This window comes from Musa acuminata, chromosome BXJ3-3 (genome assembly GCF_036884655.1).
Source record: "Musa acuminata AAA Group cultivar baxijiao chromosome BXJ3-3, Cavendish_Baxijiao_AAA, whole genome shotgun sequence".
Lineage (NCBI taxonomy): Eukaryota > Viridiplantae > Streptophyta > Magnoliopsida > Zingiberales > Musaceae > Musa > Musa acuminata.
Window position 1 is genome coordinate 7,397,813 of NC_088351.1, and position 27,289 is coordinate 7,425,101.

The following is a 27,289-nucleotide window of genomic DNA, read 5'->3' on the forward strand; positions in this document are numbered from 1 at the left end:
TCAGCATTCCCAGAAAAACAAGGTTCAATCTCAAAAAATGTACAACAGAACAGAAACACAAAAATAACCTGTGTGTATGGAGCATGCATCTTCTGATATGAGTGGAGCAGCATCATTGACCCAACAACACCAGCTGATCCTTTCCGTACTTGATCTACTTTTTGCAGATCAGGAGATCGTACACTATAATCATGATGCTTAAACGAACTTGATGTAGATGGTTCTGAATCTTGATGACAATAAGATCTCAGATAACTGTGCAAAGAAAAAGTTTTAAGTAATCTACATTTGTTGAAACTGAACAAAAAACAACTTCTAAGAAAATTAAACTAACATTAAAGAAACATTACTTCACTTGAAACAAAAAACTTTATTTCAACCATTTTATCCTGATAAAAACATAGAATCTAAATACATTTTTATGACCGTACATGCTACTAAGTATTCTTCATCATTTGAACATTTCATTGACACTTCCAACTCTCTTCTGGGATGACAAGAGAAGTCCCAGTTCTAAGAAGACAAATTATCATTACTTACATCAGAATTCCACAGGAGAGCATCCAATTTAAAGGAAGATAACTGGTTCATTATGTCATCAATAATTCAGGGAAAAACCAAAGCAAAAAGTGGTTGGCATATAATTAACACTTAGCTTATGGCATCTGTAGACAAAATATAAAGACAAGGCATATACGAAACACAATCTTAAGAGTTAAGACCAAACAAAAAGTTTAATCCAGATTAAACAGCTTGATCATTGTATACCCTATACATATTTATTTTGATGCATGGTGCATTTACAATGAATATATAGACATGTTATTCTACTTTGCATGAGTTCTTATAAGCTCCATTATCAACCATCACTTCCCATAGTTAAAACTGGATCCAAGAAAAATCATATCCAAAATTACTTCCAATCAGTGGATATAAAAAATAGATACATAATTATAAACTACATTTCTTTGATGTATATGGACTCAAATTGGACATATAATAGATGTGGTCAGAAATTGGACTAAGGTGAATATATACATGAATATCAGGTGAATCAAGGATACATCAGTTTAAAGAACCTAGCTCAAATAAATTGATCATATTTCTTGAATAATAAAACTTATAAAATTAATGTGAGAGGAAAAGAAAGAACGAGAAGTATATATACTTTGCATATTATAATCAATTCAAATAATAAATTTCCTTATGATGTTTTTTGACCATATTAATACTAAGTGCAACATTGCATCCAACACTTACACGTCATTTCATTGCCTCCATTAACAATAAATTGCAATAACAGCAACAAATAACTCTTTAATGCCTTCTACAGAGATAAGTGATAGCCTGTGACAATTCCTCATCCAATCAACAAGTCTATGTGTTGCCTCATCGGATGACATCACATAATTCATAATCAGATCCTTTGCGAGTCAAGACTCGATATGGATATCAACAACCAGTGCCACTAGCAAGAACTCCACCACTCATGAAAATGTGATAAGAGAAAGTTCAAGTTCATAGAGTTAGCTGAATTGAAGGATGATATCAGTAACTTCATTGCATTTGTAGCAAATATTAAAATTGGTGGTCGCTGAGAAATAGATCTGAGTCTTCCTTCTTGACTATAGATCCTGTAGATTATCGAAAAAAAGGGAATTCCACATACACAAGTGCCTAAACTAGCACATAACAATTGCAACAATGTGCTAAAAAATGAACATTGATGACAAAATGCCAGACCAGTGGCATTGGCTCAATTCAGATTTCCTAGCGCCTACTCTCTTCAACTGTTGGACAAAGTTCAAAGAAACAGTTGGACCAGGACACACTCACCAGTCAGACCGGTACAACTGACATCTAACTGGTTTCCAGCATGTAGGGCAATTTTGCAAGGCCCAAATCTAGAGAGCTGAAAAAAACTGTCAATAACTATTGGTTGTCAGAAAATAGTAAAAAATTAAAACAATAAATAAAATTTGGCAATTTCACTGAGGAGAATTTTTTTATTATTCATGGATGTATTTGAGTTATTATTTTCAATTGATGTTTTAGAGAGTCCCTAGAGTCCATGTTTAAGCCTCTTTGCCGTCAAAGAGTCTTAGTGTACTTATAAGACGAGTTGTTTAGCAATGGATAGTTTTGATCAAGGTTTGAAATTTCATACTATACCGGTGTATCGAGCTTTGATCGGTATGGTACAATGCATTGTATCGAGCGGTATGCCTATATATATATATATATATATATATATATATATATATATATATATATATATATATATATTATAAAAAAGGCATATGCAGCCTCGGTGGCGTCGCCTCCTCGTCACCTCATCTGCTGCATTTGGCGAAGAAGGCGACGAAGATGTCCAAGGCCGCAGATGTCTTCGGCGTTTGGCGAAGAACGCAGCGAAGGTTGTAGACATCTCTGGCCTTCTGCGAAGAAGAAAGCCACAGAGTCGCAGATGAGGCGATGAACGAGACCGCCTCTTCCGTTGCTCTAGTAGCCGCCTCCCCTGATCCCCGTGCATCGAGATCAGGGTGGCACCGGATCGAGATCGAGAAAGGGCGTGGAAACAAGTTCGCGTCGAGGTTTTCCCGATTCTCCCTCTTCTTCGAATGGCCTCTCCTTCTTCGACGCTTCTCCCTCAGCCTCACCGCAGCCAGGTTGCTATATTTAACGGACCGCCCGGTAGTAGGCTGTCACGGACAAAATTCTAAATAGAATGTTTGATGTAATACTTATGTATGTCCGTGTCTTTTGGTTTGTTCATGCTTTGCACAACATGTAGAGGGACGATCGAAGGCTTAACAACCCCATTTTAGTTGGGTTTGGTGGCCGTTTTAGGCTTGAAAATAAAGGATGTGTCATGTGGACACTTGTGAGAGATACTCGATCTGTAGTGGACCATTTTGGCCCTTTGTTATGCAACCGTTAAAGCTTGTAAAGTCTGTTTGTAATTTGCATTGGCTATGACGTGTTTTCTGAAATATTTGCTTATGGATCCCGAGTGAGGCGCTTTCTCTAACTCGTTTTCTCTTTTGTAGGTCCTAAGGGACCATGGGAGGTTTCGAGGAGACTGACCTTTGCGGACGAACATGCAAGGGTGCCGCACGACTTAGGCAAAACCAGCTAAGTCTGTGACAGGGCGATCGACGTACCAGTTCACGGGTAGACCGGTATGTATCGCCCGGACCAGGCAGTACGATTCGAAATCACAAACCTTGGTTTTGATATTACTTCTCTAAATTGTTTTCAAAGGTATTTTCTCTTAGAGTTGGAGAAAGCTCCAATAGCAAGGACCCAATCCTAATTGATTAAAATATCTTCAAGTAGTTATGAGGTTGGGTCCTATGTCAATTCAGCATGAGTCAGCTATATAGTAATAAAGACATCTCAACAAGATTCCAATTAATAAATATCATGAATCGACATGTCATACTATTAAGCCACGTTATTTGTGGCATTATAATAATAAGATAATCATTTATATCTGTTTAGTATACGGTTGCAACTTATATATAATGGCAGAAAAAAAATCAAATAACAATTTGGAGAATCAAAAGATAACAATTTCTGCACGAAGGTGAGAAAGCTACTGATGTCGGCAGCAATTTTATCATGCTTGTTAAAATTTATTTAGGCCCACCATGCATTTAATTTGGGATGATATTTACGTATATTAAAAGGTAGGCACAAGTAGATTAATTCATGTAGATCATATTGGTCATATATTGCATCAATGAAATTAATCACATAAAAAGTGTCAATAGCTTATATTTCATGTCAGATTGCTTCATTCCTAGGTGAGCTTTGAACATACAAACATAATTTAAAATTTTAAATGTAAACTACCAGGACCAGAAAACCACTGCATGATTTTCATGACAATGTTTAATAATAGATTATCCACTTCCATACATTGAATATTAAGCAACGGATTATTCTGGTGCAAAAATAAGACAAACCCTTAAACACATACTTTACCTGCCATTTTCATCTTTTACAGGTTCCTTAAATGGGTCAGCTTCAGCATCTACCTGTGTATCAAGCTCAAGAGTGTTAGTATCCCTTACAAACAGAAAGGTGAAAGACACAGGAAATTGTGAGTCACACCTTTTTACCACTGGGAGTATGGTCTACACTTTCAGTGCTGTTGTGAGTGTCATGACTCAAGTTCTTCTTCTCAATGCATATGGCAAGCTTAAAACAAGATGAAAAAGTAATGAGGATGGTAATTGTCTAAAAAAATTAATAAAAAACTTACCAACTTTTCTAAGTCTCTAAGCACTAGAAATATGTTACAAAATAACCAAATCAAGCATTATAAAGAATAATGAAATGTATATACTAGATATTCCACAATGGAAATATTATTCCTTTACAACCTGAGCAATCAGCATTCGAGTCACGAGAACAGCCTCGTCTAGATAAGATTTGCAAATGTTGGCCGTCACTATATCTCGTGGATACCCTGTCAGCTAGGTTCATCCCTTTTTTTTCCTTGACATGGTAGTTTATGTCAATTATATAAACTATATAATTTCTAACAAAGGTTAAATCACACAAGTTGCTATATCTAAGACATTTGAAGCTGTAATTAAAGCTTGTTAACTTGAAAAGTAGTTCATCTTGTTTTCGTTACGAATCTAGGTTTTACCATACTATTGAGTATACCGTACAATACCACTCGGTACATGCGGTATATACCGGTCCGATAGAGGACAGGTATGGGCAGTACATCGGTACACCTTAGTATACCATGTATTCGTACGTTCGGTACAGCTCAGTACGTACTGTACCAATAGCTGATCGGTACACCGGTATGGTACGATATTCAGAACTTGGATTATGACCCATGAGTTCACAAAATCTGTGTTATAAGATGATGTCAGAAAGAATCCTGGAAAGGAAATCTTTGTGTTGAGGGTAATAAGATGAAACTTCATCAGCTGAAGATAAGAGGTTAACCAAGAAAGGCATCCGGATAGCTTGATTGCCTCATCAGCCAAAGATTAAGAGTTACAAACCAAGAAACACATCTACCTTGAGCATTTAGCATGCTGCATTCTCCAGCAAGTTGCAAACAAGGTGGTTAGCAGTTAGCCCAAAGATGAATGAGAAATCATTGCTGTGATGACTTTTTCATCATATCAACAGCATAGCTTTGAACTTTGAAGGTTCTCACAAGTCACAACTACTCTAAAGGGCTCTCTACTCAGGTAGATGACCCAATGACGATAGAAAAAAGACATAAAACAAGCATCACATATCATACTTTACTTTGCTCAAGTTTTATACCAAAAAAAATAGAAATCAGGAAATCATGTCAAGTTTCTAAAGCCTCTTTCTCCAAAAAGGAAACCTATAAATTATCAATCTTGTATGACAAGGTAAGTAGACTCTCATGAATTTTTGTCCTTTCCTTTGCTTTCTCATTATTGCATTGTCATCCCTGTATCATAGCCATATCTAACTTAAAGCATGGTACCTGTAGTGTACCAAGTTGTCCAGTAAGCGACAGAATGGTCAAACCAATTAAGGAAAATTTCATTACAATCATAAATTGAGTTATTTAATCAGAGGCTCCCTATAACCAAAATGTATGCTTTTCTTTCAAATTTATTAAATGCATTACCATAGGCATGGTGTCAAAATAAATTTTTAACATTAATACAACAGACAAATTTTAGAGATAGCAAATTCTCCAAGGTTAGGGTACAGAAGATAACAAAAGTATGTTATCCTATACAATATGAAAATGTACAAAGTTTAACCATGCTGATCTCTCCTAATATGCTACAAAGAGCAGAAAATGTAGATGAACAGAATTATCAAGCATACGAAAGAGAGAAACATTACCATTTGCAATTTCTGATGTATAAGACAGGCAGACAAGTCAATGGTGGAATCTGATGACATTTTCGGCAAGGGTTGTGATTCTTCCCAGCACCATCGAACTTCTTGGACGAATTCAATCCAGAGGGATGCAATAGCTAGATAAATTCACAGCTAAAACTCAGAAGTTATTCTTTTTGAGTGGAAACTTTCCAGAAAATATCTAAGTGCAACATAATTGAGACACATCAATCCAATTTCCAATGTGAAAGGTAGATAATGAAAGAAAAAAGTTTTGCTAATACAAACCACGAATGTTACAACCACCAAACCAGAGCGAATGCAGACAAAATTGAGCAAACAGGGATTCTAGAGGTGCGCCTTTGATTGCACGAGAGTGTTTATTATCCCGTTCCACAAGATGTGAAATGTGGCCTCCTGAAGTTAAGACGGTAAATCCAGTTGATACAGAACAGAAAAAAATTAAAGATAAACAAATGAAGTGAATAATTGTTTGCAACCATTACAAGCATGCGTAACTGAAACAACAAGATGCAACAACTCTGGAAGAAAATCCAGTTTTTATTTCCTCAATCAAGAGAAGCATTTTGCAGTTCTTTTGAACAAGTTACAGAACACTCATTTGTGCTATTCCCATCCTGATTTAAATACTAAGAGGCAAACACAAGCCTTTATTCAACTTGTGCAACTCCACCTGCACATCACAAACACATCTATGTTGTATCATTTCTGCCCAATATTCTTGGAAAATTTCCCCCAGATTTTTCAATTTCTCAAAGGCAACACTGAAACATGAATTCCTTTAAAATGCTATAGTACAATGTAAATCATAAATTTCTCAATAAATATTGCAGAGGAAAGACATTCCTTGTATCCTACAAAACCATAGTCCCAAAATTATCCATGACAGTAGGTGCCCAAACTTTCTCTTCCTATGAAGTTATGCCACTCATGAATTTATTTTAATGACAAGATACTGAGATATACATACATGTGTCATGTGGTCGTTATGTACCCACATTTTTATGTGGACACCCTCAACACATGCTGGTCACTGTACAAATGCAGCAACCACCAACAGAGTATATGAAGGAAGCATTCATCACATGATCAATGATTCCATGATTAGTTAAATGCAAAAAAAGAGATACTCAAATTCAAATATCCATGTTTCTAGAACTCATCTCATCTACTTGCCCATCTTTTGTGGATGGTGCTGACACCATTGCCATATCAGGAAGTTATATAAACACCTAAGTTTCCATAATACTATTCAGCTACTTGCTCAACTTTTCTAGGGTATTGCTTACATCATGGATGTTTCAGGACCCATATTATCCACAACTTCTCACTCCCTTGATCTTCTTAATCTTCAAGATAGCATCCTAAAACAAGCTTACTATCTTGCTAAATTATCCCCCAAAACTACATCATTTCATCCCAATCTTCCTCAAATAGCTCCGACAGGCCAAACATACGGATCCTCATTTGTATTTTTCTCCAAATTACTTATCCACACCCTTATCCTTCTGCTTTGATATAGCACTCTGAATAAGTTTCCCCTTGCCCATTTTATACTCACAATTCATGGGGATTGCAGTTCTCTTCAGTGATATTAACAGGGACCAGTTCATTTTATGGTATTTAAGCATGTTAAAAAAAATCAAGGACATGCTACCGCACCCTTATTAATGGTATTGTCTCACATAGATTAGTACAGGTCACAATGACATACAATGCAACAAGAGTACTACTCAATAAATTGATTCATCTATGTTAAATCCAAACTCATTAGTTTGCCACCTATCTATGAAAACAATGGGCACAATTCAATATAATTAGGTTACAAGCACAAACCATCCATCATGGTTCAAATACAAGGCTTCATTTTCAAATATGATTCGGCAGGTACATTCTGACAGGCATTTAACAACCTAACTAAAGACCGTCATCGAACCTTATGGCTCACTATGTCAATATTCTTTCCTATTCTAGAATACTAGACAATACAAGTCAATATACTACCTGATATATGGTACCATATCACTAACGTCATGGTGTTGTAACCATGGTTCATCTTACCGGTTAATACCGGTGTACCAACCAACCATTAGTATGGTATATATCGAGTCATACCAACGTACTAACACATGACACAGTGGGCATACCAATGTGCCAGCATATACCGCCTGTACCGGTCCCCTATTGGATTAGTACATACCGCCCGTATCGAGCAGTACGCTGTGGTACGGAGAACCTTGGTTGTAACGAATGTGGAGTTGAGATTTTAAACTTCGATTCGACATTTTTTTATTAAAATGTTTAGTCGATTTCATGTGTTCAGAGTGCTAGTCCTTCAAGTATGATATTGTAAATGAAACAATAATTCTTGTGTTTACATGCATAAGGATAACAACTATCTATTTAGATGAAATTAAGATGATAGATCATAAAAATTGTAGTTATTTAGATCTTCCGACTCATTTATAACACTTATCTCAACTCAAGGCCCATCTAGCACAACTGAGGTGGGTGACAAGCATGTCTTTTTGAAAGTTCAGATAAAATCCTTTTGGGATGATTGAAGCCTCAATTTTATCACCTTAAATCAATCGTGGAGGCTCCAAATTGAGATTAAACTCTGCAACATATGATCTATGATATTCAAAAATCTTAAAACAAATATATACATAACTTTGTATATATTTTGTGCTCATCAAACCAAAGTAAATTATGAAAATTGTTTGCTTATGAACAATGACCAATGATTTCAAATGTAACTTATTACTTTGGAAGAATACGTAAATTTTCCTTGTTTTCATACTCCTAAATTGTTGATCAAACCAAGATCTTTTCTATGTCATTCAAATTGCTTATTTTTATACCACTTGACGCATATGTTATGAAACTTTTCAGAATCTCACTTATTGTGTCTAGAATTTTCAGACAATGTAGGTCATGTTTGACAGGATCAATCTCCAACTTGAAGCATCCATTGTTGAATTTATGGTGTTAGGAACGAGGACCAGATTCTATCTATAGGATTCTAGCTCAACTCCAACCAACTACAAAAATTATCCAAAATGATTTTGAAGCATCTGTTGATGAAGGCAATTATAAAATTTCAACTCATTTAAGGAATATATGCAACATTATTACCAATTAACATTGATAGTCAAGCCTCGTAACCATTATTAAGATTGGACAACTTCTGTTTGATACACTGTTGCCAATCATGCTGTATATTCACATATAAATAACAATCATGTTGATACAACTGTGCAAATTTGTTGTGTTATAATAGCATCAAGAAGCAAAGTAAAATGACAATAACATAGGCTTCACAACATCAGTCAAAATAGAACAAGGAAAACAGATGAATGATTAGTAAGATACCATCATGAAAAATCTCTTTGAGAACTCGATCAAGAACTGTTGGGGGAGGTATAGCAGTTGACGACTTTGAATTATCAGATGCTGGATTCTCGACTGTCTAGCATAAAAGAGAAATATATAAAGAAGAATATGTCTCTGTATACTAAATATACCATATATATTAAAATTAAAAAAGAATGACAGAAAGAAAATTTTAACCTGAAACAAAATCGTCCAAAAATTGGGCCTCAAATGACATATCCAATGCACTTACTAGAAGACGTATTTGTGAAGCAAAACCAACAAACATCCATGTTGAATCGTCCATCCTATAAAGTACCAAATAATGATTTCAATGGAAAAAAAAACAAATATAATCTTTTAAGCACATTACCCTCCAAACAAGCCATGAAGGAGCATCACATGTTAAATTTGGAAAAAAGGAAGTTTTAGATCAAAGTAAAATAAAGTTGCAAATGAGTTTGTCTAAGATCCACCAAATTATTCTTGCCACTGAGTTATTGCTGTAAAATATAATATTGGCATATGAAAGCTTTTATGGGATAAGAAACTCATCAACCAAAGTACATTCCATGAGAGAGTGCTTTGTCATAACCAAGGTATGTAATACCGTACTGTATCGGTGTTTCGAGGTTGGCTCGGTATGGTACGGTACCGTATATCGAGCGGTATACCAGGGCATACCGAGCAGTTTTAAATATTTCATCCTCTTACTGTAGCACTGTAGTGCTGCTACGGTGTAGCATTGTAGCATGTTCCGTCCGGTAGCGAGCGGTCCGCGTACCGGTACATACCGCCCATACCGGGCGGTACCATTCGAAATTGCATACCATGGTCATAACTAAATTTTTACCCATTTGAAGTTTCGGGGGGATTTTTCAAAAAAAGAAAATAACAAACACATGCTGAGACCTTTTCTTGTCAGTTTATGCTTAGTGGAGAAGAGACATATAGATAAGCCTCAGAATAAGGAAACAGACAAGTGGTAAACCAGTAAGAAATATTATAACAGACTCCTTGAACTGAAGGGAGAAACACTAAAAAGCTTGATATAAATCAAGGATAAGAACCAAATAGGAGAAGATAACAAGGAATAGCATTCCATATAAACCATAAAGCTCACTATAATTAGTCCCTGTATCAAGGGATTTAATTGGTAAATCGGAAGTGAACAAGTAATTGTATGGAATGACTGATATATGACATTAATAGCATCCCAAATAATTAACTGAAATCAACCACCCAATAAAACAACACCAAGATTAAATGCTGCATAAAAAATATAATGGATTATACAATGTCACAGATTCATTATTCTGGAATCTTACAGAACTGCTGAATTTAAATAAAATTTGATGAAATGCTGTAAAATTTAACAGAGTAAAGATGATTGCTTATGATTCAATTTTTGACTTCTTACAACCAACACACCAAGTTTTGCAATTTTGTACCAGGGTCCCTTACCGGTCGATGGCCGTACCAATATAGTTTCAGTTCATGCCGATGCACCAATATATAGTACGCCAGCATGTACTGAGGTACTGTTCTGCTGAGGGAGGGGAGGAGGAGGAAGGAAGAAGAAGATAAGGAGAAACAAAAAATACTGTGGATGAGGCGGCAGCAGATGGTGGGAGGCAGTGATTCATTTTAGAGTTCCAAAGGCTACACCTATATTCTACTGAAAATTATGTTGTTATTATCAGTGATTTAAAAAGTGCTAGGCACCAAGGTCCAAAAACGCCCGAGGCGCTAGGCACTCACCCAAGCGCTCGTCCGAGCGAAGCGAGGCGCTAAAATATAAAAATATATAATATAATTAATAAATATAATTATTTAAAATTTTAAATAAAAATATGCTATTAAATTAAGAAAATCTAAGATACAAAATCACGATGTCACATTAACAAAAAGTTTCAAAATTCAAAATAATAAAATTTTACATCAAAGTCATTTATGTTGAAACCTAACAATAATTTCAAATAAATAAAAATTAACAACATTAAAATCAAAATAATATATTATTAATCTATTAACAGTATTGAAAATTAATCATTTCAAAATTCAACTAAACTTAATATTAAGAGTATACTGTATACTGAGCCTGACGGAGAAACGAGGAAGCAGCGACGAGCGGCGGCAGCGGCGAGCGGCGACAGCAGGAAAGGGAAAGGGAGCGGGAGGTGCGAGCAACGGGAGGCGCGAGCAGCGAGAGGGCTCACGAGAGGTGCGAGCAGCGGGAGGCGCGAGCAGCGGCAGCGGGAGCAGGAGCGACGAGCAACGAGATCGGGATCGAGAGCAGCAGCGGGTTAGGGTTGGGTAAGGGTTAGGGTTATATCGGTTTAGTTGGTTCGATTGAACCAACTAACAACCAAACCAGGACCGAACCAGACCTAAAATCCTGGTTCGATCACTTGGTTTACCCAGGCGCTCGCCCGAAGCGCCTAGCGCCTGGGCTCGGGCGAGCGCCCAGGTGACGCCTGTTTGAAGCGCGCCGCCTGGGACATTAGCGAGGCGCTCGGGCCTCGCCTCGCCTCGCTCGAGCGCCTAGGCGAGCGCCCGAGCGCCTTTTTCAATCACTGGTTATTATTAAGAAAATTTCCTGGAAACAAATTAGAAAGCAGCATTTTATTGTTGTCTTTATGATGTGAATATATCCAATATATGAATTTATAACAAAAAGTGTCATATAGCCTAATATAATTAATTTTTTCTAACAAATTGAATGACGAGATCATAATTCATAATAATGGCGTAAATGGTAAGATGCAGCTAGAAGAAAATGGGAGGGCCCACTACTTTCATATATCAATGATAATGAAACAAGAAGAATTAGCATCAAGACAGTATGATCGTTTATCAACACAGTATATTAACTTATTCAGTCTAATAAAAAAATTCTTACATGAATGGGAATATGATAGGGCAAAGAAGCCACTTTTCAGCATCAAATGAGGAAGAATTTTCAAGTTCTGCCATCTCAAGAGAACTTTCAAACATTCTACCAGACCAAATGGCGACCAACTCAAACCCTAAAGGACACAGAAATCTGTCAGATTACCATGAAACCCTCTAAGATGCGAAAGTATCAAATGTTAGCAGTTAAAGTTACTTAAACCATGGCAATCTAAGAATTTCTTAAGATTAAACTTTCTAGAAGATGAATAGCATAGGTTAAGCATCAAATTACTTTGTGTACAGTACCTAATTACCAACAAAATGTGCTGGGACAACAATAAATTACATGATAGAAACACATCTTACTTAAAAAGGAGATTATATAAAATCAACATAAACCTGAACGCAGGGAAGTTCTAATATTAAAAATTTAAGATGTCATTTAACTGGAACCAATCAGAACATATAAAAAATGGAACATTTCAAGATCTGATGCAATATGGCTTAAAGAGACATCTTACTAGGAATCAGGCTTGATGGACCTCATTCTATCTAATGTCGAATTCTCATCATAAACTACAAGGAAAAAATTTGTTCACAGATATGATTCGAGATCTTAGAATGTGTGGTTAAACTTATCTTTCCCTTTATCACTTGATCTGCCAACATAGCTAAACAAATAAAGATCATGGTTCAGGTCTTATTGAAATCAAATATAATGTTGTGAAAGATTTAGCAACAATCTTGTGCAAGTATTATCATTCTGTGCCACAAGCCACAATGATGCCTTCTATATCATGCTATAATTTCATGTCATGCTGATTGACACAGACCAAAAATTGATCTGAATGGTTGCACTGGTGTGTGTTGATACATTTTGGGCATGTTATGTTTTGACCTGTGCCTGCACATGCCTTGATCATATGATTTACTAAAAACTTTTACAAAAACCAATGCTTTGCTGAAAGTATTTTATTATTATACAATTTTATTCTGAAAATAGTAGTCACATAACTAATTATTGGACCTGTAAAACTACAACCACAAATTATTTTAAATACCACAAGATTGTTCCTTAAAGATAATTAGGAAAAATATGTTTTTGTCTTCACTATGTAACTGCCAGATAGTCTGTCTTAGCATGTATCATAATGCGGCCAAGTAATATTTACGACATAAAACAGCATAGGAGTTAACAATTTGTTCAAAAACAAAAACATGCAATATCAATACTAGCTGCAGGGATTGAAGTATAATATAAGGGCCCCTGATTTGATGCCTGAAAGTGACAGTCCAGGAAAAGTAAGACTAAATGTAGTGTACCAACTACCAAGTACCAAGTACCAACACTGACTTGGGCCTGATGTGAGCTGAAGGCCAATTTTATTAAAAAGCACTTTCTGATTTTAAAGCCTAATGGCCAAAGTGGTTGGAAACAAAGAAATCCAACCTCAATTGGAATTGGAAATCAGAAGTAACAAATTTACCTACTTGTAAAATCCTGATACCCCTATTGTCCAACACCATTACATACTTCACATCCTCCATCTACTAAAGAAGGTAAAACAAGCAGTTGGGAAGGACTATCCCATATATACTGGTCCGACCAAGGATCTTGGTCCAACTTGCTCGCAAGCTACTATGTCAGCCGCTTCAGCCCTCTCTCTGTGCCTCCTCCCCACCTTTCCTTCTTTTCTCTCCTATCCTATGTCACCTGCAGTAGCAATAGCTCTGGGGGGTCCAACAGCTGTGAGCCACCTTCACCAACATCTTCCTTCTTCCCCTCTCCACCTCCCCTTACACTATTCACAACCACACAAAACACTTCATGAGATAGGGTCTCGTACAGATAGACCAACTATATCACCTGATATCTTTGAAAATATTATAAAAAATAAATGCTAACTAATACCAAACTATTGGTCTGATATCGGCCCTTGATCAGACAAAGAAACATTGGTTGGCATGTACCATTCTGAGCAATATTTGAATCCTTGATTTGTGTGTTTAATGTCCATCAGAGAAAGTTGTAAATTTCATATGCAATACCAGTACTAGATTTTCTTCATGGTAGAACAAACCTTTGTTTTGCAATTCTTGTATCCAATGCATACATTATTAACTATTAAAAAAAGTTATATACCATGTGTTAAGAATTATTTTTTTGTGGAAAAACTCAAGAGAAAGAAGCAGCACATATGTAAACAATTTTTTTATTTTTAGGCAAAAGGCTTAACACAGCTTATCCAACTCATTTCATTTAGATAATGGAAGGAAACCAAAAAAACACACATATGCTAGCAATTAAAACAAACTTGATCTGAATTTTCATTAATACAAAATAGACTTCTTTTTTGCATTTCTTGTATTTATTTGTACATCGCCATAAAAGATAGCATGTGATACCAACTAAAACCAAGATTGGAAAGAATTTTGTTTATGCTACAATTGTGGACTGTCGTACCACCGATATGGTATGAAATGGGCAGTACATGTCAGTCAGCTAGCTGATCGGTATGTTGACAGCCCATTTTGGGCGATTCACAGTTTAGTGTATGCATACGCATCAGTACACCTCTTGTATCGGACAATACAGTTGACATTTGACCGCTGGTAATAATTGGATTTTACCCATAACGACCTCATCTCTCATCACACCAGACTCCAATGGTCAAATTGACCGTTGGGGCCTGTTTTGGGCCTTTAAAACCACATCCCCCTCCTTCACTCACTTTTATTCTCACTCTCTTTTGATATAATGTATCCGTCCATGCTTAGATACACAGTATTCTTATTTGAATATAACTTATATACCAAAAATTTAAGAGAAGAAAACCTACAATATGAATTTTTTAAATTTCGAGCCATTTTTTGGCCCTTATTCAGAATACCAACGTGCATTAGTGTATTGACACATGGTACACTAGTACCAACCATGGTTCACCTTATCTATCCGTATCGATGTACCAACCGATCATAAGTACGGTACATACCAACGTACTGACACATGGTACGGTGGGGTATACCGATAGACTAGTATGTACTGCTCATACCGATCTCTTGTTGGATCGGTATGTACTGCCCATACCAAGCGATACACCATGATATGGACCAACCATATATAGCAGACTAATCACTTATCGGTATAGCCAATTGGCATGAGATGACGGGGTGTTATGGCAAAGAAGAGTCAAAAGAAAAAAGAAAAAAGAAAGAATTTGCCCTAGCTAGGGAAATTCCCAATTCGCGAGTCTAAGGGAGAAAAGATTTGTCTACTAGTGGATCCCCATCCTCCCTATTGTACGCAGCTTTGACTTTCAGCAAGTTCCTCGACAACAATAATTGATAATGTTTCAACTATTTACATCAGCAACATGGTATTTTCTTGTTGCGGCGTTTCTTGACAACAACAATTCATCAACTATTTAGGTCACATTTTTTGCTATGATGTTCCTTGACAACAACAATCCGTAATGTACCAACTATTTAAGTCAGCTATATGGAATTTTTGTTGTCATTGAGTTATGCTTCAACAACAACAACAACAAAAGCCATAAAGTCTTAATTATTTGGGGATAGCTACATGGATTTTTTGCCATTATTGACATATGTGAAAAGCTATATGTTTAGTTAAGCCAAAAGTATTTAAATCTTTATGTATGGTTTCTAGCAAAGTCTTATTAGTCATCCTCTACCTCTCCCTAATAGTAATCAGTTTACCTCTTCTAATTATCAATCTCATACGCATATATTCATATTATTTAAATAATTCTCTCTCATTTTAAGTGATTCCTAATCTTTCACGAATAAAAACATCTTTTTTCCTATCTTTCCTGGTAACTTCATACATCCATCTCAATATTCTCATCTCAACAATACAAGCATTTTATATATGTTATTTTTTAACTAACCAATATTCAAATCTATAAATTTTTTTAGGATTTCAAATGTATCCGATGATCACATAAGGCTTTTAACAGCCCTCATCACTATAACAATCTTGTTTTTACTTTATGAATAATATTTTCATCAATCTCTTCATTTTTTTGAATAATTGATATAGATATCTAAGGCTTTTACTTAATAAACTTTTTACTCGTCCAACTTAACTATATCTTCTTATTTATTCCTAGTATTACTAAAATTGCATCTCATATATTCATTTTTTAGTCTTACTTAATCTAAAACTGATTTGACATTACAACTTAAGATTAGAATTAATTTCATCTAAAACTCTCATCAACTAGGACAATATCATTGGAGGTTTATCCTATAAATGATTTATAGTAAAAAGGTAGAGATTTAATGTGGATTCTTGATGTAATCTTATACTAATAGGAAGCTCATTAGACAAACTCCCTAGAGTTCTAATGCTAGTGGCAACATTATTAAACTCCCTATTTTTAATAACTTCAACATAATAAGATAGTTAAAACTAAAAGACATCAAATTTCTGTTTAGTTTTTCCAAAAGTTGCTTAGAGCTCTAACTCTCCTCACAATCGATCATAGATGCTGCTAGTCTAATAGTTTATAGATTTTGTTTGAGCTGTAAAGGCCTTAAGGCCTTAAGGAAGCAAGTTATTCACAAGGTTAAGGTTTAAAAACTAGGATTAAAATTTACTTGAGTAGCTAAGCTACATTTTTGACAAGAAAAAGGTACCTCTAATTGGATCCTCCGCAGAATACCATTCTGTCCAAGGGCAGTCATCATCCCATTGGGTTTTAATGTGATTTGGACTAACAATATCTCCTTTTGATTCATTAACTTCAGGGTCCACACTGTTGATTTCGTCATCAGATTCATATGGAGGAGATCTATATGTAAGCTTCATTGCAAATTGCACTTTGAAAAAGCTTGCTGAAAAATCTACTGAATATAAGGCCTCCAAGAACAAAATTGGAATGTTAGAAACTTTGAATGAAGGGAGACTGTCTGCTGAATGCTTTTACCAAATTAAGGCATGTTCAAGTAAACTAAGTTTCTATAGCAGTTAAATAATAGAAAAGTTAAGCATCAAGGAGCCAGATGAAGAAATTATTTAAAAACAATAACGAATCTTTGTTTTTAGACAACATTGTAAACCTAACCATGTTCGATCCATGCAAATATTCTACATCACAAAATATTGAAGCAACATTGCAACCTCAAGTACAAAGACCAGTTCTATCCTTGATTCTGGAATTTAATGTTGTTTCAGAGTGTTCTAAAATTACATAATTAGAAATTTTAACCCATGCTAAATTAAATTAGATGTGAAAATTTGCAATACTTTATGGAAAACAACATCTACCACTTTCGTAGCTGTCAAACATGTATTTTTGTTTGAGGGGTTATTCTTGAAGGATGACTATGATAGACACAGTCCTTGTTCTTTATCTAGTTTGTATGACCGATAGGCACAAAGTCCAGGTAAGAACAAACAAACAATTAGGAAATGCTGATATGACCAAAGTGAAGTTTGAATCTGTAGGCTATAAACCTAATAGACTATAGAGTGACCAGAACATGGATAGCCAGGTATGCAGCCAATAGATCAAGTATTATGTCATACAACGATACAAGCAGCAACTAGCACTGAAATTCCCTATTACCTAATGCAATAAACAAATAGATTAAACTTACAAATTATTTATATAGCAATCAAGGGTTTGAATTTCTTCTTTCAGCGGATAATCTGATGAATAACGAGAAACTTTCCTAATAATAGTAGTAGGAACTCACAAATTTTGAGATAAACAACTCATAAAGCCCCTCCAAATGCATGAGCCTTATAGGCACCTGGCTACCAATCCTATCAGCATCAAACCTTCTGGTGAAAATCAGGCCTAGATTTTGGATCCCAATGTACGCTTTTCTAGAAGGATCATGCACTGGAACAAATGCGGGCCAGTTACTGCAAAAAGAAAAAAAGGCTATCAATAATATTTCCCTTGTCTACTTATGAACCAAACACATAGGAAAAAGCATCAAACTGTGGATGAAGAATATGTCTTTGCAAGTTTGTTTAAATGTTCATGCTCTCCCACCAACATATGATAAGCAGTTTTTCTGTGAAATATGTGGATTATGTGCTACTGATTATATATTTGGGCTGAGTTATATCAAATTAACTTAATGAACTAGTGGTCTGGGTATGCATACCAATGATAAGAATAGAACATTGCTTAACTACTTGTCCAAAGTACATAAATCTATCTTAATTATTAGTATGTTTTTAAGTCTCAACCACCAAGATCATCCAGAAGGCTATTTACCTCTAAGATGGCTGGAAGAAACAGTGGGAAAGATTCATGGAACATAATTGTCATGCAATTGAGAATAGATTGCTAGAGCAAATGAATTGATTATATACAACACAACGAGAAAACTGTAAGTCCCAACTATTAAAAATTGATTTTATATGTATGTATGTATATCTGAAGTTAGCAAATATTTTGGTCCATGGAAATTAATTTCGCTAGGACCGGTTCATACTGGCTGGTAATTATTAATTCGGGCATCAAGAAGGACACAGACTGCCCCTTTTAGGGCGGTCCAGTTTGTTTTTTTATAAACCACTAGGATCTTAGAGTTTTAAAGTCCTTGGGACACAGACTGCTCCTTTCTGGGCTGTCCAGTTTGTTTCTTTATAAGCTGCAAGGATCTTAGGGTTTTAAAGTCCTTGTGACATGTCATTCGGTGTCCATGATTCGCATTCGCCTGGCAGCTCGCCACCCTGCAGACCCACCACCTGCCTCCCACCAATAAATCTTATTTTTTTTCCTCCTCTGCTCGTCTGTCTCCCACCACCACCAAAAAACTATCTGCTCCTCCTTGGCTCCTTACTCCCCATCCCATCTTGGTACCACACCATGTGCCCACAAACCATGTGTCAGTACACTAGCACGAACTATACTTGTACTGGTCCGATCATGGACCAGTAAAGATCCAGTACCCAAAATTAAGGTATTTTCTTTGTTCAAACTAACAATACAATAAAGAAAACCACAAATGTGCAATTTGTTAAGAACTCACCAACCACAATTTGTCAAGGCAATTGCAACAGAACTTAAGAGCTTCGTTGATTCAGGTGCATCAAGAACCACCCCACTAGCACTTAGAGGTGCAATAACCTGGTTGTGTATGTAAAATCAACATTAACAGCATCCATCAACAACAACATATTAAAGTAGTGAACTAGAGATATAAGCATGAAATTTATAGGAGATGAACTCATTGGAAGATGATGATGAAATCTAGATGGTTGATAATAGTGGCAACAGAAGCAATCACAATTATAAAAGAAAACAATAATTACACAAAAAGAAATTAAAGAGAATAAAATTCATGATGGTTAAGTTGAAAATCGACATATACAACATCAGTAATGGCTGCTACTAGAACAACAACAAAAACAAAGACAATACATCCTAATTCCAACTGCTGATCATGAGGAAGTGGGAGACAAGGGAATACGAGTATCGTAAATATAAAAACACCGAAGTGAAACAAAATAGCATAATTATAAGAGGACACAATTTGTAGAATCCATACAAAAGCTGAAAATCATATATATAAATCCACCAGTTAAATTAGAGTTCATCTCCTCTGATGTGATCAATTATTCCTACAACAATTATACGATTTAAAGAGACATTGACTGATTCAAAACGAGTAAATGTCATAACTAAGTCAAAGCTACAAAATACCCAAAACAATAATCCATAATCAGGCATGAGTTGGGACACAAAAAACAACAAATCTTTACAGTTTTCAACTATCTCAAAATTGCAAAATATAAAGTAATAATGAAAAAACAACTGAAAATCCTAAAAGATGAATAGCTAATACGAAAGCTCTAATTAATTAAATCAACTAAATATATAGAGTAGATGACTAAAAAATTGTCACAAATTTGCTGGACCATGGACCATCTTTATGAGGGCCTCACATGCAATCCAGAGTGGAAGCAACGCTCACATGTAAGGGTGAGGCTCATGTGCAAAGGAGAGATAAGCATTCACACATGAAGAGGGTGATGTTGGACACTCATGTGAGGCATAAGCTAGTCGAAAGCTAAAGATTTGTCATCCAAGTGATTAAAGCATCAGGCAATAAGATTGATCTTAGCCCATAACCTAAGCAGCTTAAGTTTTTGTTGTATTAGTCAAAAGAAATTGTAAGATAAGACTGGAAAGAGTTTTCAAAGTATTGATTGGAACTTAATATATGCTTTCGAGCTGTGTTTAACAAAGATGTCTAAGAACTTTAGGCATTGCAATCAGTTTGATCAATGCACTGTAATTTACTAGGACAGTTTGGTGACATTGATCATGCAATATAGAAGTCAAAAGCATAATAAGAATCTTCCCGTCCTTTTTGGATCAGCAGGTAACTAAAGCTTTCTTCATCTTCTTCTTCGTAACAGGGATATTAACAACTTAAAGCACTATCCAAACTGTGAAACAACTATAACACAAATCTACTAAGGCACTACATTTACTCTGTCAATTCCTCTGGTATATCCTCCTACGAAATTCTTTAATGTCTTTATGCCACTTTGGGCAGTTGATTATCAAAAAGCATCTGTTAATTGTAATCATGAACTTATCTTATAATCTAAGTGAAATTATAAAGATGTCATAATGCTTGTTAAAATTTCACTTGCAGCTTTAATATTCCTTGCACACTTCAGATCTAAAACTTCCATGTTCCAACATGGACGAAGCTACGGGTGACACAAGACCGTTATACACAATGTTGACTGGTGCAGGTTATCACGAAGATGCTAGAGAAAATGAAAACCATGTACCAAAATAATGTTCTTATGGAGCATGTTTGCATTTGAACATGCCAAAATGGGAAAATAAAAACATACCATAAAGTCAGACACTCCAAAGGACAATTGCAAATCATGCAAATCATCATCCCAAAACGAAGCTTTGCCTGTATTAATTAAAATTTGAAGGGGGTAACTGAAGTCTCATTTATAAGTAAAAGAGAAAATACTTCCATCAATATATTAATTTACCCTTATTAGAGACACAAAAGTAGTACTCAATAGAATACAATTTTGTGCCATGCTTCATTTCAGATTTGACCTTATATAATTTTTTCTGTGAACCCAAGCATTCTGCACCCTTTTCCTGCATACAGATAGAAAAAAGATATCAATCTTTAGGTAGGCCTGACACACCACATATCACAGATGTACAATATTAGATAATTCCTAGGAACTAAAATGGCACACACAACACTCAGGGGAATCAGTTACGAGTTTCTCAAAAGCAAAATTGCCATAAACTACAAAACTAGTGAATGAAATAAAGACGAATTGGTTTCAAGACATCAATCAGTGTTACCTTAACCTAATCTGAAACTTGATGATATTTATCAACTAAGCTAGCAAATTAATAATGAAAAGTTTCAGAAGATAAGTAGATGAAAGAAATGACCTTGAAGTCTCATTTTTGTTTGTATCAGATCTTCAGTAAATTATAGTCGGTGTGATAATTAAAAGGAGCTAAATCATAATTCTTTTCTCTTTTAAACTGTTTGTGGCATACAATATATCCTCTTTAAATTTTGTGTTTCTTTTGTTCTCAAAGATGACCAACTTATACATCCAAAAAAACACCAGACAGCATCCAAGTAAAACCAAAACGAAAGGCCATTAACTGTCAGCAGTTTGGGTCATAAATTGCCTCTAAAATTCAAATTTTGACCTGACTTTAGTGTATGAGTTTAGCATCCAGAAAAAGCATAGTCAATACCAAGGATCACCATTTCAAGCACCAGTGACCAGACCTGTTTCAGTGATCTAGTCAGACCAATATGTATGAGTCGGTACTAGCTTACCAACACATGGTACATCGGTGCATACCAGTGTTTCAGAGAGGAAGAAAAAGAAGGAGAAGAGTAAGGCACGGAAGAGGAAGGGGGAAGGAGGAAGAAGCATGAAGGAAGTGGAAGGAAGAAGAAAAGAAGGTGGAGGAAGAGGAGGAAGAAAAGGAGACAGTGGGAGGAAGTGGAGGAAGAAAAGGAGACGGGAGACGATGCACAAAGAGGAAGAAGAAGAGATAGTCGAGAAAAAGGAGGAAGAAGAGGGGATGGAGAAAGGAGGGAGAGGATAGAGGAAAAAGAAGAGGAAACTTACCCATCGAACACGCACGACAAGTGGCGAGTGGCAAGCAGTGATGAGCGACAGTGCGAGACAAGACATGCTCACGTTCAGGCGAAGAGGGCTCACAAACATGAGCCCTATATGTTTAAATGGGTTGAAGCGGACCTGGTTTGGAAGGTCAAAGTGGACTACCCGAAACGAGGGTGGTCCGCATAACAGTTCACGGCCGAGTCGGTACATACTGCTCATTTTATACTAGTCAGAGCAAAATGACGATCCTTGGTCAATACTACTTAAAGGTAATAGCTTTCTTCAAAGCGGAATGCAATCACTTGAACAGTTTTTAAGGTCAAAATAACTTTTGCAACCTCCAACACATGCTTGGTAGTAAATGCTACATTTATTACTCAATAGATGCAAACTTCTCAAACCAACATTTTGGACAGTGAAAATTATTTAAATGTTTCAATAAGCAATATATACAAATAGCAAAAGGAAATAAAATCAAAGAAACTTGCAATATTAACCAAAGTATAACATAGAGAAATGCCAGTAAAAACTATCTTAAAATGGATATGACAGTGGAAAGGAAAAGTAGTAAACCCTCATCAAGTGCCCATCTAAGTCATCAAATAGGGTAAGGTAATAAGAAAAGTAGGTTATGTGTACTTCCACATACAATGCAGTATCAGTCCACTCTTCATGAGATAATCTTACTCTAAAAGTGTTGTTGGGAAGAACAAATTTTACAAAAAAAACTAGGTCATGATTATTGGTAAACATATATTATCAAGAAAAAGAGAAAAATATTATACCACCAAATTCTTTGGACCATCAACCATCCATACTCGACAAATGGCCTCAATTTCAGAAATAAACCTAGAACAAAATACAAAGGTTCAGTCATTTCCTGTTACCAAAAGAACGAAAAAGTGAAAAATCAGTTTGCCAGTATTTGCCAAAGACAAGGGAACAAACTATATATTTGTAGCAACCACACTGCAAGAGATCTGTAGATACATCCAGCACATAGATAAGAGGTACCTTTCCCAGGAAGATGCAAGTGTGAAATCATCAAAGCCCTCAATCTACAAAGGAAAAATTGAGAACGTATTTGTTATTACCCACAACTGTTAAGTACTGAAAAAAGAAGCTTTTCATTCAGAAAAGAGATGTTCACATTTAAGTTTTAGGCACTAAAAAATGCAATTTATGACTCCGACTTCCTAATATATTGGTGATATCATGGTTTGCAATATCGTACCATATCGTACCGCTCGATACAAGCGATACATACCGGTATGAGCAGAACATCGATACACCTTAGTGTACCATGTGTTGGGATGCTCAGTACAGCTAGATGTGTACTGTACCGACAGCTGATCTGTATATCGATATGGTACGGCATTCAAAATCTTCGGTGATATATCCTTCAAATCCAGAACATTAATGACCAGATGCAAGGATTGTCATTTTATTGAAATGCCCCCGGCAATTATTTGCCAACACAGTATATACAACAAAACCAAGTTGCAGAAAAGTAGTCTTAAGCAAAATAATTCATAAAAAAATAGCATCATAATAATCACACTACATAACCACACTATTTAACCACAACATACTGGTTTATCACATAAAGATTGTCTGTGCATTTCCAATTAAGTTGTATGATTACATCTACAATTATGTAATCAAGTTTACAAGATCACTTAAGAGCAATCACGATTAAATAGCCAAAAGCAAACAAAGGTCCATTGATAACATAAACATTGCAGTAAATTTACCAAAAGACAATCGAACTAAAATAAAAAATCACTGTGGATTCCTACAAAAGAATGGGCAAGCAAGGCCAAGCAGATGAATTAAAGTGTGAGCCAGCTTGAAGGACAAAAACAAATGTACAATATGCAGTTAAGGAACTATCCTTTATGGATTTCTGATTAACCTTCATTTTAAAAGGCTACATATTTTATGTTGCCAACGGCAGTTTTACAAAAGCCATTAAATGTTCCTTTATGAATATAATAAACTATTTTGACTAATTTTCTGTAATAAAAAGAAACGAACGAAGATCTAATTAAGCCATTGGCTCAGTGGAATAAATCCTTGTTGTAAGCATTTATGACGTGTGTTGTTTTGACAAAAAAAAAAGGCATGACCAACATATTGAAACCTTGGCGCAGAAGCCTTCCATGTAATTTATCAATCAACTTTTGAAAAAAGGGGGAGAATGTGAAAAATAAGAACAAAATGAACTGCAAGAAGTATTTTATTTCAGGATAATCAAAACAGAGGAACTCAAAATGAGCCCTAAACTGACTTGCAATCCATTCTCAAACTATCAATCTCTACTAAAGATATGTAACTGAAAATTTGGTCCACTTAAAAAACTAACCGAACTTTACAACTTATGCGCTGGATCATGTGGATGATAAAAGGGACATGTAATCTCTATATTACAAAAAAAAAAAAAAAAAGTTAAGCGATCATTAAGAGACGATTTATCGAAAGATTAATCAAAACAGCATGACTGCCAGAAAATTGCAAAGAAAGAACAGAATACTTCAATCCCTATGCGACAAACATGGTTATTGCCAGTACAGATCATCAAGAGATCCAAATTGGAACTATCTCAACCCCACCACCAACAGCAAGAAAATAGATAGTCTCTCGATACAATTGAGAAAAAGTTGACATTCCTACCTACACAAAATAAGATCTAATAGTTTGTCAAGAAGCATCATATCAAGTCCAATTATCACCACCATTTTCGGAAGATTCCAAGAACGATCAATTAGTAAATAATTGGATTCGATATGATCCTTCTCGACACAGCTACGAATCTTTGATTTCTAAGAACAATTTCGGATCCTCCAGCTAATTTAAACAACACAAATCAGCCGTCAAGAATCAGACGAAAACCGAATCTTTAACCGAACAAACGAAAGATCGAGCAATATGAGGAAGAAAGACTTCGCAAATCCAAAATATGGAGCACAAATTTCAGTGTTGAAGCAATTTTCTTGACATCGCGAGATCTAAAGAGAAAAGAATATCTTCGAAGGACGAGACGGGAAGCAGTATACCTCCTCTAGCGTTTCTTCTTCCTCCTCCTCCTCCTCCTCTTCCGCGATTCTTTTGTGCTTCGCATTGCTGGAAGACGCCATCGGCGATTCCCTTCCCCCGACGACTTCCGAGCAGCCAAACAGAACAGGGCGACGAACGAGAGATCTTGAAATAACGGGTAGATCGTCACCCGAGAGCAGAAGAACCGTAACAGCGGTCGGCGTTGGATAGTCGTACATATTCGACCCGAACCCGACCCGACCCGACCTAACTCGGATCCGAACCAACAGTCAACACGTTGACCAAAATGACCCGCAACAGTAAAGAATTCTCTCAAATAAAGTCCGATTTCATGATGACTAATGAAGTCAAACTTTTTAACGACATTTGCTACAAATCGTATTCAATATATTGCGAATTAAACAAACACTTCTCCATGTTTAAAGCGTTCAATGTAGTGAACAGAAGAAAGTGAAGTGAATAGAGAGGACAATTTAAGGCATTGTTGGCCGTATGTTGTTCTCGTTCATAAATTAGAAATATATCTCCATCACCTATTGACATGAAACATGAAACGTTATCGCCATGACAGGTGAAGGAGAAGAAGAACCATGTCGTCATATCCGTGAATAATGACGTACCAACTTACCAATAGACAACTTCTTCGGGTGCTAATTACCCTCGAGCTATACTCATTGACAGAACATATTAAAAAATATTAATTTTTATATAAAAATAATTCTAAATTCATTATAAAACTAATCACAAAATCTTATCTTTCATATTTTCTATTTCCTAATTGTCCTAGTCACACTCCAAATTCAATTAAATTGGGTTCGATCACCTAACTTATTTTAAAATTAATATTTTTTTTTATTTTGAAGATGATTTTAAGATAATCAATTATCAAAATTTTGGGAATTCTATTAGAATGTTCTAACAAACACTATATTTTTTTATAATAAAATTAGAATAAATTTATATAAAAATTTATATATTATTAATAAAATTTGTGGATCAGTATAATATTATAATCAAGTATAATTTCAGCCTGATATTTTTATTTTTTAATTAATATATGATGAGAGCGAACGAAGGAGGAGAAGGGAAAAGAGGGGGCCGAGGAGTATAAGACAAAGGAAGAGGAAAAGAAGGAGAGAGAAGGGGAGGAAGCAGTAGAGGTGCAGGTGAAATGGAAGGAGGTGGAGTGAGAGGAGGAAGAAGCCAAGGAAGAGGAAGCCAATAATGTGGAAGAGGAAAGGGATGAGGCGATGGAGTGGGAAAAGAAAGAGACGGTAGAGGTGGAGGTGAAGTGAGAGGAGAAGACAGCGGTGGAATATAAGAGAGATGGAGTGGGAGGAGAAGGGAGAGGAAGAGGAAGCTGAGGAGGAGGGGGAGGAGGTGACTTAGTGAGTGGAGGAGATGACGGAGATGGAGTGGGAGGAGGAGAAAAGTAGAGTGAGCAGAGGAGGAAAGAGAGAATTTATTGATCTAAATTGATTCGTTAGACTAAACCGTTTTGACGTAAGCTGATTGCCCGATATATATATCTCCAATGCCATCAAGCTCATAAAGCCATACCAATCTGCGAAGTGGCGAGGAGAAATCGCAGAATGAATGCTGAACAATGGAGGCAGCCGAATCGGAAGAGTAAGTACAAGCACACCCCCAAGGTGTTCGAAAATGGCCGCCAGCAGCAAACCACAGCATGTCTCTTCTCGAGAAAGGGAATCTCGCTTGTCCCAATGCCGCCACCCAGATCAGCCTTCTCTCTTCCATTCCAACAAATGGCATCATGCCACCTTCACACGACCAGCGTCTCTCTCAGTCTGTCTCTCGTGCATGCGAGCGCTTAGCCATGCAGCAAGTATAGACGGAGCCATCACAGTCCACAGGCGCAGACTTTTTCGTCTCTTTTGGTACCACACAATATATTAATGCTGCTGCTGCATATGACCACCGCCC

At 36.0% G+C, this 27,289-nt stretch overlaps 1 protein-coding gene across 1 annotated transcript in view; it reads right to left on the reverse strand.

Annotated features, from left to right (window-relative positions):
• The window catches only part of LOC135634185 (uncharacterized), a 37,553-nt gene extending 12,050 nt beyond the window's left edge, over positions 1 to 25,503 (reverse strand). Inside the window, exons 1-16 of the mRNA XM_065144474.1 lie at positions 25,345 to 25,503; positions 23,303 to 23,346; positions 23,074 to 23,137; positions 21,167 to 21,281; positions 21,014 to 21,081; positions 19,171 to 19,268; positions 17,878 to 18,049; positions 16,816 to 17,038; positions 12,161 to 12,287; positions 9,457 to 9,566; positions 9,259 to 9,351; positions 6,151 to 6,279; positions 5,866 to 5,999; positions 4,120 to 4,206; positions 3,991 to 4,043; positions 69 to 255 (exon numbers count right to left, since the gene is read on the reverse strand). Coding sequence (XP_065000546.1) covers positions 69 to 255; positions 3,991 to 4,043; positions 4,120 to 4,206; positions 5,866 to 5,999; positions 6,151 to 6,279; positions 9,259 to 9,351; positions 9,457 to 9,566; positions 12,161 to 12,287; positions 16,816 to 17,038; positions 17,878 to 18,049; positions 19,171 to 19,268; positions 21,014 to 21,081; positions 21,167 to 21,281; positions 23,074 to 23,137; positions 23,303 to 23,346; positions 25,345 to 25,425 — 1,785 coding nt within the window. The 5' untranslated portion in view covers positions 25,426 to 25,503. The remainder of the gene's footprint in view (positions 1 to 68; positions 256 to 3,990; positions 4,044 to 4,119; positions 4,207 to 5,865; positions 6,000 to 6,150; positions 6,280 to 9,258; positions 9,352 to 9,456; positions 9,567 to 12,160; positions 12,288 to 16,815; positions 17,039 to 17,877; positions 18,050 to 19,170; positions 19,269 to 21,013; positions 21,082 to 21,166; positions 21,282 to 23,073; positions 23,138 to 23,302; positions 23,347 to 25,344) is intronic.
• Between the last annotated feature and the right edge of the window lie 1,786 nt (positions 25,504 to 27,289).